Source organism: Trichosurus vulpecula, chromosome 7, assembly GCF_011100635.1.
Source record: "Trichosurus vulpecula isolate mTriVul1 chromosome 7, mTriVul1.pri, whole genome shotgun sequence".
NCBI lineage: Eukaryota > Metazoa > Chordata > Mammalia > Diprotodontia > Phalangeridae > Trichosurus > Trichosurus vulpecula.
In genome coordinates this window covers 262,815,579-262,827,560 of record NC_050579.1, presented here as the reverse complement: position 1 = coordinate 262,827,560, position 11,982 = coordinate 262,815,579, and the positions used below count along the sequence as shown (strand labels likewise).

The following is an 11,982-nucleotide window of genomic DNA, read 5'->3' as shown; positions in this document are numbered from 1 at the left end:
TAGTGTCTGGCTAGGCCAGAGTTATTATTGTTTCTTTTCTTGTTGTTTTTTGGGGGGGGCAGGGCAATTGGGGTTAAGTGACTTGCCCAAGGTCACACAGCTAGTACATGTGTCAAGTGTCTGAGGCCGGATTTGAACTCAGGTCCTACCTGACTCCAGGGCTGGTGCTCTACTCACTGTGCCACCTGGCTGTCCTGCTATTATTCTTCTGCTGCCATCCAGGGCTGTTGTGAGGCTCAGAGTCCTTCTTGTTTCTACCCACTTATTCTGTCCAAGCCCTCCTTTCTCTTCTCCTTCCCATCTTTAGCATCCTCTCTCTCCAGCCATCTCCCATTTCCATTAGATGGTCTTTTTCTTACCACAAACCTGAGTCCAGACCTCCAGGTTCTGTCTCTTTTGGAAGAAGCCAGTGGCCCTTCCTTGCCCACCATTCCCCTACCCTTAAAAAAATGACTGACGTACTGGTTATGTGACCCTGAGCAAATCATTTAACCTTTTCTGTGCCTCATGAAACTTTCTAAGACTAGAAATTGTAGAACAAGTTTCTCATCTATATTGGCATAAGGAGATCAAGGCAAAAACAAAATAAAATGTAAAATAAAATGCTGGGCCTAGAGTATGGAAGATTCATCTTCCTGAGTTAAATCTGGCCTCAGACACTTACTAGTTGTATGACCCTGGGCAAGACCCATTTGCCTCAGTTTTCTCATCTGTAAAAATGAGCTGGAGAAGGAAACAGCAAACCACTCCCGTATCTTTGCCAAGAAAACCCCACATGGGGTCACAGAGTCAGACATGACTGAACAACCACCACCAAAACATTTATATAGTGCCTACTGTGTACCAGGCACACTAAGCACTTTCTCTGGGAGTTAGGTATTATTATCGCCAATTTACAGATGAGGAAATCGAGACAAACAGATTTGCTCAGACACCAACAGCTGCTAAGCATCTGAGGCTAGATATGTATTTAAGGTCTTTTGGACTCCTGGTTCAGCGCTCCATCCACTGTAGCACTTGACTGCCCAGAAATCAAGTTAACAGGACTAGGTAGGGTAGCCTGAGGGACAGATGTGAAGTCTCACCAGGGCAGCTTGAGGAGTGTATGGGAGAGGCTGTTTCCTAAGCTTGAGGGGGGGGGGGCGGGGCAGGAGCTTATCATGGAGAAGTCTTTTTTTTTTTTTAAAGCCATGGTTTACGTAGCCCGTGCCTTCCTCTTGCCAGCTCCCTCCATGAAATCCGTTGTTTCCTCTGTGAGATTTGATGTAACGCTGGGATCATGAGATCTCTGCTAGAGGCGGAAAGGACCCTGTGACCCTGCACCTCCCCACCCCCATCCCTCCAGCCCTATCCTCCCCAGCAATTCCACTTTCTGGCTCTCCCTCCCTTCCCTCCCCAGGAGTCCCCTACTCTGGAGCTAGATTATTTTTCCTTCTTTTTATTTTTTAAAAACTTTTTTTTATTATTTGCCAAACTGAAACATTACAACAGAAACAGTAGAGTGGGTCTAGTGGGGATTCTCTGTGTGTAGGGGGTGGGGGTGGTAGGTGTGTGTGAGAAAGAGAAAGAGAAAAAGAGAGTGAGAGTGGGGGGGTGTCCTCTCCCGGTAGTATTTGGGGGGAGGGGAGTTGGGAAAAGCAGGCTGGGATTCTTTTTCCTCAGACCCCCTTTTCCCTCTCCCTCTCTGGGCTCTGCATCTCAGGGGCACTTGCGCTCCACACACTGCTTCCCTCCCTCCTCATACTCCTGTTTGGAGATCCACATCTGCTGGAAGGTGCCCTGGGAAAGGGGAATGCCTCAGGACTTGTAGGGAAAGGGTGATTTCTTCCCACTTCGAGTCCTATTCTCTCCTAGCCTGGCTTAGAAAGCCATTCCAGGACACCTCTTGCTCCATTCCCTTTAGTGAAGTTTTTCCTTTCTCCTGTCTTGGCCTCTTCCCTCACTCCCAGATACCGAAGCCCCTGTCCTCCCTCCCCTACCATATTCAAAGAAAGAACTATGCCTCCTCTTTCCCCAGACTAATCTACCTACCTGTGCTCTGGATTCTCACTTGACCTTTGCTTCCTTAATTTCCCTTTCCTTTTTCTGCATCTTTAGTCTATCCCTCTTCACTGCCTTCTTCTTCTTGACCCTCAAAAATGTTTAGGTTGCCTTATTCTAAAAAAAAAATCTCCAAACCCCAAATTTATCTATCTATCCATCCATCCACCTAGCCATCGTTTAGCCATCTATCCAGCCATCCAGCCATCCGTCCATCATCTGTCTATCTCTTTTATTAATTATGTTAGCCTCTATAGTTACTATCTATCTATTCTTAATTATATTAGCCTCTATAGTTACTATCTATCTATTCTTAATTATATTAGCCTCTATAGTTACTATCTATCTATTCTTAATTATATTAGCCTCTATAGTTACTATCTATCTATCTATCTATTCTTAATTATATTAGCCTCTATAGTTACCATCCCACCTCAATCCACCCTTCACTTTCAAACTTCTAAGAAATAGCTGTCTTCATGACCAGTTTCATGGCACCACCTCACTGAGCTCCTCCACCCTTGGCATGACAACTTTTAGCCCCGCCTGTGTATGGCAACAGCTTTTTCTAGGGTTCCTAATAATTTCCTAAAGGCCAAGTCTGAGAACATTTGTTTTCTATCTAAACTACCTGTTACAGTAGTCTTCACAAAGTAGACAATTTGTAAGTGTTTGTTGGATTGGATTCAGGTGTCCATTCTGTGCAAAGCAATATTTGAGGTACTGTGGTGTGTGTGTTCCCCCATAGCTTGACCCTTTCCCAAGATCTTTCCTTACTACCCTGTTCTCCTAGCCATTTTCTCCATTCTGAACCCCACCCCAGTCCACTCCTCCACTCTATCCCATCTATGTTCTATTCTCCCCTTACCAGGGAGGCCAAAATGGAACCCCCAATCCAGGGGCTGAACTTCCGTTCCATGGTGCTGTTGCTGGCAATGAGTTTCAGCCGCATGCTCTGTAAGGAGAGAGGTCTAGGTTGGAGAAATTAGGACCCCCAGATCCTGGGAAGGCCTGGTGTGGGAGAGGGCCTGGAGCAGCTACATGAGAAGAAAGGAAAAAGTAGGAATCTTCATATGGATCATCCCTCCTCCAAGGAGGGTGAATGCCTCAGACCTAGGAAGGAAGTCTGGCCTAGAGGAAGAGAAAGGGGATGCAGGTAAGGAGGCTTGGGTCCTGAAAGTGGAGAGCCAGGATCCCTGGGGCCTAAAGGCGTCCCTACCGGGGGTGTTTTCTGGGAGAGTTCTCGGTTGAGTCGGTCAGTAAAACCTTGTAACAGTGTGTTCCCTCCAGTGACAATGACACTGCCATAGAGACCCTGTGGGGTATGAGATAAGGATGAGCTGGTGTTGAAGAGGTAACTACTGCCTCAGCCCAACTCTCCCCTCTCTTTCTCTTCCTCTCATATCCCAGTTCCCCTCACAGAGGCCCAGGGGCAGCTTCACTCACCGGTCGGATATCTATGTCACACATCCCAATGCTGGTAGTCACTACATGGCCAACTCCCAGCATGGTATTACCTGACAGACCCTGGGGGAAGACAAGACACCTGAAATTATAGCTGTCTATCTCATGAAGCATCCCCATCACCCTGAGGACCCCACTGCCCAGCTCCCATTCCCTTCAAGATCCCAGGGTCCAGCCCCGCCAGGCCAAACTCCCCTCTGGCCCCAGTGAACAGTCCAAGGCCCATTCTCCTCAGGACATCCCAGGACCTGCTCATCTCAGGAATCCAGACAAGTAGTCCCAGTATCCCCCACCCCTACCCCAGGACTCCAGCCCCACCTTGACATTGGAGGGATCAAACAGCCCCTCGGGGATGCGGAGCCTCTCAGCCCCATAATCTGTGTTGTATCCATTAGGCATCTCATAGTGGACTGTGGGCATCTGTGCAGCCACCCTGCCCGGGGCATAGAGAAAAGGAAGGTTAGTACAGTAGCTGGCCAGGAAGAGGTGTTCCTAGGGAAAGGTAGTGGAGGTGAAAGGCAATCTGGGGCTGTTAGTGAAAGATGAGTATATGGGGGTGGCCCTAAAACTGTGAGTTCCTGCCTTCCTCTTGATCCTAGCTTCAAACCCCTTTTTCGCCCTCCCCTTAGCCCTAGCCCTGGCCTTGTCTCAATCTTGGATGTGTGTGGGGGTGGGGAGGGGGGGGAAGTAGGGGTGCACAGAACCTGGAGAGCGCATGCAAACACACCACTGGCTTTCCCACACCAGATCCTGCTGTTTTCCTCCTGAGAAATAGGTGTTCTCCCCCACCAATTACCCTCTAGGGGCCCCAGCCATGAAATTCCAGCCAACAGTCCCAGCCCTTACCCATGGAGAATCTCACTTACTGCTCATCATAGGGAGAATCGGAGACCTGCAGCACAGAAGCTTGGAAATCCTGGATCACCTCCTATCCTCCAGGGAGGGGTTGAGGAAGATAGCAATCCCTGAGGCCTCACCTCAACTTTCCCTTTCCCTTCCCCAGGGCTGGGAAGTTCTAGAGGGGCTTGGGGAACAGAGGAAGGAGGGACCAGGGAGAAAAGGGAAACCTGAAAAAGAGTGTGGAAGGGAGTTCTGGGGGCAAAACAGTGACCGGGCTACGAGTCTGGGCCAGGGTGGGGCCAGGACAGGGAAGAGGAAACTGCCCAGGCAGCAGGAATGAGAGGACTTTAGAAGCTGTAGGGGGGTGGGCAGGGAAATCAAGGGTCTCAGGTGCCTCACATTGCACATGTAATTGTGCCAGGACTTGGAGACCTGGGGTAGTTTCTCCTTCTTCTTCCAGTTTGGGGGAGCTCCTTCCCGGACTGGCTCCTGTGGTGGGGTAGAGAGGTACAGACCAATGATCTCACTTCACTCTACTCTCCATTGGCCCTACTTTTTCTGCATCTTGGCTTCCTTTATCTCCCCCTCACTAGGATGAGCTTTTTCTGGGTCTACGCCATCATCAAGTCTATAAATTTTGGCAAGTGCGGTGAGGTGGGCGCTGTTTTGTTATCCCCATTTTACAGAAGAGGAAACTGGAGCTCAGAGTAAGTACCCATAGTCAAATGAATAGTGGTGGGCGGGGGGGGGGGGGGCGGGAAGGAGGGTTGTCTGACCCCAAGTCTTGTATTCTTTCCAAACAGAAGAGTCCACAACTGCCTCAGGAGCTCTAAGGGAGAAACAGTGAGAAGGAGCTCCAAGAGTCAGCCCCTGCCTCCCACCTCTCACCATTATTCCCCCATGAAAACCTTTAAAAAACCACTCTAGCTTTTCTGTGAGTGAACACAAAGATGGAGTTCATCCCATCCTGCTTCAGCAGAGTCAAGAAGGGTGTGCAAACACCCCTGTTGTTCAGTATGCAAGGGGGTAGCTTTCAACCTGATATTTCCAAACAGGAAACAAGGTGGATAAATTCACTGGGAGGGGAAAAGAATGGGACTGAGTCTCCTTGACAACGGACTAGAAATTAGATGTAGGTTCTGGTCTCAGCTTGTCTTCCAACCCTCTGAGTGGCTCTGTGAAAGTCACTTCCCTCTTCTGGGTCTCATTTCCTCATATGTAAAGGGGGAGGGAATTGTCTTACGTGATTTTTAAGGTCTGATTCTGTCCTTGTGTCTAATATTCCATCATTAGAGCTTTAGTCTTTTGGGTCTTTGAGTTTCCTGGTAGAATAAAGATGTCTTTGGGATCAACTGCTAACTCCTTCATGTTATTGTTGTTCAGTCTTACCCGAGTCTTCATGCCCCCATTTGGGGTTTTTTGGGCAAAGATACTGGAGGATTTTGCCATTTCCTTCTCTAACTCATTTTACAGATGAGGAAATTGAGGCAAAAAAGGTTAAGTGACTTGCCCAGGGTCATACAGCTAGTGTCTGAGACCAGATTTGAACTCAGGAAGATGAATTTTCCTGACTCCAGGCCTAGTACTCTAACCACTTCACCACCTAACTCCTTAATAGAGATTAGCTATTTGAAAGTCAGCTGGAAACGAAGTCTGTGAAGGAAAGGAATGGGTGCACACAGGAAAGGAACTGAAAGGTCAGGGAAGCAGAATCTTAAGAGTGAGCAGAACTAAATTCTAGTCTTATGTCTGCCACTGATTGGTTGACAATGGGCAAAAGTCCTTCTCTCAGGGCCTCAGTTTCCCTCATCTTTAAAATGAAGGGATTAGACTAAGACAGTCTCTATGGTTCTGATGGTCCATGGTTTTATAATTTCCCCTATAGAGTAGAAATTCTTTAAGGTCAGGAGCTGTTTTCTGTCTTTGTATCTCCCTAAGTTTGTCAATAGTCAAGTAGCAGGAACTTAACAAATGTGTTTTGATTGATGGATAGATTCTACAGTTCCATGACTCTGATGACATGATGGTTCTCTGATTCTCTGAGGGCGCGATGGTTCCTTTGCTCCTGCATGGTTTCTTACCTTTGCTGCAATCATATAAGGCGGAATGATGTCAATGGCCATTTCCTGAAACAGCTCTCGGCACTGCATAGAGATGAAGTCCCCGGCGAGGGGCGACTTCACGATGCCTAATGAGCAAGGTGGGGATTGGGGTATGAAACCTCAGAGACCTGGCCATGGGATTCCCTACGACCCCATCACTCACCAACTCAGCCCCTGATCCCTCCCCACCAGGGTCCTACCTTGCTGCAGGACATAGCCATCATGCACAGGGATGGCTGTGGTGTGGGTGGCCCCACTGTCCAGCACCAGGCCTGTTGAACGCCCATTTGCAAAGCTGGCCCAGTTGGAATAAGTCAAAGAGACAATAACAAAGTGAAGATGATGCTGGAAGAAGCATCCCTCTGACCCCCCCACTGGTCAATTTATAACACTCATCAGCCTTAGGCCTATCCCTTGACCCCTCCTTTCCAGGTCTCAGACTTTCCTTTCAGGTTCAAATTTCACCTCCTCCAGAAAGTCTTTCATGAATACTCCCCACCCCCAGCCCCCAACGCCTACTGAGGTCTCCCTCCTCTAGGACCTTGGGGTATTTGTCGCCAGTGCCACTCATTGAATTCTGACCACACCCCACACATACACACACAACATTACTAATTTGCTTCTCATGTGTATTGTCCCCTCAACTAGATTTTAAGCTTCCTGAAGGCAGGGATCCTGTCTGTATCCTCTGTATCCTCTGTATATTCATTTCAATATTTTTTAAGGTCTGTAATTTTCACCCACACAGATAAGAGCCACTTTCTTCCTTGGCAGGTGGCTTTTCAGAGATGTTACGGCCAAATAATTCATTATTCTATGATCAGCTGGGTGATGAGCCTCTCAGAACTTAGACTGGGTCCTAGGTTTGTTGTTGTTGACTTATGTCCAACTCATCATGATCCTGTGATCTATAGCTTGCCAATACTGTCCATGGGGTTTTCTTGGCCAAGATACTGGAGTGGTTTGCCACTTCCTTCTCCAGTGGATTCAGGCAAACAGAGGTGAAATGACTTGTCCAGGGTCACACAGTTAGTGTCTAAGGCTGGATTTGAACTCAGATCTTTCTGACTCTAGATCTAAGCACTACCCACTGAGCCACCTACCTTCCTGTAGATCCCTAGACTACATGCAGTTGATTACTAGTGAGTCAAGGCTCAGCCATGGACTTCTCTGGGTATTATTTGCTAATATATTCATTGACAATTTTTTTAAAGACACATTCCTCTTTCCACATTTGCCTGCCATTCCTTTGGCTGGGTCACTTCTTTACCTTGCTATCCCCTTCCATTTATACCCCCACCCCTACCCCCCTTCTTTGACTATCATTTCTTCCTGCCTTCCTGCCTCATCCTATTCTGTGTTAAGGGCAGGGGTATGGATGAATTAGTATGAGAAGGGAACTTCTCCTTCTCTTGATCCTGCCATTTTGCTGTCTTTGGGCATCTCAGCTGCTCAGGCCCTTTCAGCTGGCTGTTCCTCTGAGAGGAGTCAGGAGGGGTTAGGAGAAAATGCCAGTGCTCAGTCCTCTATTGTGGGAAGGGGGTTAGCAACCTAACCTTGAAGGGCACTCACTCCACCGAATCAAGCCCAGACTCAGCTTGCTTCAGTGACCAACTACCTTCCTCACTTGGTGCTCCCAGTGTGCCCCCATGACTCCCCTTTTTGTGGCCAGCCCAGGGGATACGCGGTGAGCACTGCTGTCTTGCACAGGAAGAAGGCGGGAATGTTGTACTGTTCGAACATTAGCTCTGTGAGTTTTTCCCTTTTGGCTCGAGTGTTCCACTATGGGAGGGAGGAGAGAGAGGATAAGGAGGGGTTTAGGTTGGAGATAAATACACTAACATGCACACACATACACACACACAGAGACACACCAGATTATGCACTAACATGCACATACATATATACCCAAATGAACATGTTCATAAACACTCACACTTAGAGTGCAAAGAGGCCAGGGACCAGGCCAACTAACACAATGCAAAATGATCTTTACCGTCAAACCTTCTCCCTGCCCCAGTGAGTGAGTCCTATCCCCATTCAGAGATATGGGAGGGGGTATATGAATATGAAAATGAGGAACACTTGTGGAGAGGGTAGGTGGAGAAATGATAACTGGAGGAAAGGGGAGATAGGGTCCAGTTTTGATGAAGATTTTGAGGGGGAGAGAGATGGGGTCCCAAGGTTGGGGTCAAGTGTAGAAATAAGGTGATAGATGAAGGATTCTAGGGTGGGCTGATTAAGATGGAGGACAGACTCCAGAGGCAAGGGGACCCAGAACTGGGAGTACGTACCGGGGCCTCAGACATGAGTACAGGGTGCAGATTTGGCTCCGATTTGACATGTTTGCTGTAAGTGTGATCCAGAATGGCCCGGAAACACTCCCAGTCCTCAACTGGGCACCGGGAGGGGAGGAGGAGACAGAGGCATGGGAGAGGAGGGGTGATGAGAGAGGAAGAGACAGACATATGTGGGGAAGGGAGACAGAGAGAAGGAAACAGGATGATAGTGAAGAGAGAGGAAAGTAAGGAAGAGGAAGACAGAGGAAGATTCAGAGAGAGGGGAGAAAAGGATAGCGAAAAGAAAGATATATAGAGAAATACAGAAAGAGAGACAGGCAGACAGATGTTTCAGGGGGAGAGGCAGTAAACGAAATGAAGAAGGAAATAGAGACAGACAGGAGTGTGTGTTAGGGTGTTTGTGTGAGAAAAAGAAAGAGACAAAGACAGAGGTGTAGGAAGGAGAGGTGGGAAGAGGAGGGGAGAGAAAAATGGGGTGGGGGTAGGCCTGAGTAGAAAAGCCAGACCCCTTTCCCTACTCTAGGGACCTCGGAAGTAAATATGGTTGAAGTGGGGGGGCAGAGAGGAAATAAGGAAAACTGGGTGGCCCTGGGACCTGGTGAGGGGAGGTCCTGATCAGCTTTGGAACAGCTGGCTGTGTGTCTGGGGTGGGGGTTGGTCCGGAGCATACTGTGGTCATAATGAATGGGACAGGGTCAAGGGCTGCAGCAGAAGTGTCCCCAGGACTGGAGATTGGGGTCTCCCTTACTCATGCCATTCTTGAGGGGTGACATGACCTCAGCCCCATCCCGTGGCACATGCAGGGCATTGGTGTCGATGTGGAATGTTTTCCCCTTCTTCTCCTTCTCTCCATCCAGCTCCAGCCCACCCCCCTCCTCCAGTGTCAGCAACCCTACTGTAGTGGGGAAGTCAGCCTGGGGGGAGGAAGGGAGAGCAGATTATGGTCACTTTTTCTTTTCTCCACTTTACTTTATATCCCTGAACAACCCCTTTCCAATTACCACATGCCTTTGTTCTTGCCAAACCCATCCCATTCCCAGAGCTCACATCACCATTCTATTGAACCCACATTAAGACTTTTCCAAACTATCAGGAGCCTTCCTTTAACTCCTTCAGGGTGTTTATATATGAAGGAAGGGGGTGGGGTTCTGGGGACCAAGAGGGAAAGAAGTAGGACTGATGTGGACTTTAGGTAAGTTGGTGGGGGAGCTGGAAGGCTCACCTTGGGGCAGTCCTCCCCTGCATACCCTGCTCGAACTGAGAAGGAACCTATGTCAAAAACCAGCGCTCCAACTTCATCTGTGCGTGTGTCCAGGGGGAGGGGGGAGGAGGGGGAAGAGATTGCAGGTCAGAGCAGAGGGATTTTCCCTCTCCCAAACCCTACCTCAGAAGGCCCAGGGAGAAATGGAGTCAGGGCAAGGGGACTCTCCCCACTCCCCCAAACTCCACCTAAGGGAGACCAGGTGAACATGAGGTCAGAGGAGAGGGAGGAGTTTCCTCCATAAACCACAACTCAAATGGGCATTTTGGGCATGGGATCATCTGTGGGATTTGAGGGAAAAGTAGGAACATAGACACATTAGGGAGATTTGTGGAATGCTGAACATGGAGGGGGCGATTAAATGTGCCAGGGCGGAGGGGAGCTCCTCGCATCCACAAGATCTGAGGTTCTGCGTTGGGGTGAGGGATGCCTGGGAGAAGGGTACAAGAGGCAGTCGGTGAGCAGCTAATAAGGGAGCAGCAGGAGAGCTGAGGGCCCTCCACGAATGCTGGCCATGGGACACTTGCTCTGCGGGTATGAACCAGCTAGGAGCTACCAGGAATGGAGGACCGGGGCTGCAGGAACTGGACACACCAGGCTAGGGGTGCGGTGTGAAATGACCTGGCTTGAAGGCCAGGGTCTCGGGCCTTGCTCACCTCCCCCGTAGACACCTCCGCTCATGGTGGCTGCTTCCACTCCGGCTCCAGTTCCTGCGGTGGTTCCAGGCCGTGGACCCAAGCAGCAGCAGCGGGATCAGCACCGAGATAGCCGGACAGCTCCAGGGACCCGGGAGGTGGGGAGAGGGTGCTTAAGGACCGGCCAATCAGAATATAGGATCCCCCACCCCCACTCACTCTTCCAATTGGTGGGGAGCGCAGACAATAACCCAGGCCGGCGCCTCTGTCTTAAAGGGCCAAGTGCCCCTAGGAATTTCTGACGGGGATGGGGAGGGGAAGGGGGAGGGGAAAGGGGAGGAGATAGGAGGGTCGAGGCCAGGGGTCGGCTATAAAAAAGGGAGAGGGGGATAGGAAAACCCCTCTATCCTAATGATCTTAGAGCCCCGAGGTGAGAGTGACGTGTGTGGTCTTTGTCCCAGGCTAGGTCTCCTGGAGGGCTCTTACTGGTTTAAGTAGGACTGAGCCTGGAGTCTAACGAGCCAACGTGGTGCTAATGCAGGCTCAGGAGAATACTGAAGGCCAAAGAGTGAGAGAGAAAGGCAAGAAACTGAGAAGGAAGAAAGGGAGGGGGAGAAGAAGGAAAGAATCAGAATTGAAGGATGAAGAATCTTCTTTCCTATATCTAACCTTCAACTCAGTGACTCTTAACCTTTTTTGGTGTCATAAGCCTCTCTGTAAGTCTGGTGAACTCTGTCTCAGAAGGATGTTTTTAAATGCATAAAACACATAGAATTACAAAGGAAACCAATTTTATTAAAAGTGTGGGTATATACACACTATACATACAAAATTCAGAGACCCCAGACCAAGAATTCCTGCAACTGAATTCAGGTCTGTTCCTCTTCCTGACCATAATGTGTCTCTGTCGGTTTTGGCCTCTTTGAGCCTTTTGAAGCTATGAATATCTCTCTTTGCTTGGCTCATGAAAAAATTCACAAAGTGAAAATCAAGTGGATAGCTCAAGTGATGGATCCTGGAACCTTGATTTGGCTCCTCACTCTGCACTCCTCAAAGCACAGTGAATTTGGTGCAGATGCTAGAGCACTGGAGGTGGTGTTTTGATAAGAAACTTATAGAAAAAATTTTTTAGGGGATTTAGGGGAAATATGTCTTTAAATATTTGAAGATTTGTCATGTAGAATAGCGATTAGACATATTCTTGGACTCAAAGGCTCAATATAGATCCAGAGCTAAAAGTGATCTTAAAAGTCATTGAGTCCAATCTTTGCATTTTGAAGATGTTCAAAGTTCAGCAACTTGCACAATGTGATAAAGCTGGTAAGTGAGGTGTGGGATTC

General features: G+C 48.8%; 1 protein-coding gene across 1 annotated transcript; it reads right to left on the bottom strand.

The window, feature by feature from the left end:
• Positions 1 to 1,615: 1,615 nt before the first annotated feature.
• ACTL6B (actin like 6B) lies at positions 1,616 to 10,688 on the bottom strand. Its single transcript, XM_036768406.1, has 14 exons — positions 10,664 to 10,688; positions 9,969 to 10,045; positions 9,495 to 9,660; positions 8,741 to 8,841; positions 8,131 to 8,228; positions 6,647 to 6,741; positions 6,426 to 6,532; positions 4,744 to 4,833; positions 4,371 to 4,432; positions 3,823 to 3,937; positions 3,487 to 3,567; positions 3,260 to 3,355; positions 2,909 to 2,995; positions 1,616 to 1,779 (listed from the first exon to the last, which is right to left on the bottom strand). The coding sequence occupies exons 1-14, from the start codon at positions 10,686 to 10,688 to the stop codon at positions 1,699 to 1,701; spliced, it is 1,281 nt and encodes a 426-aa protein (XP_036624301.1). The 3' UTR covers positions 1,616 to 1,698.
• Between the last annotated feature and the right edge of the window lie 1,294 nt (positions 10,689 to 11,982).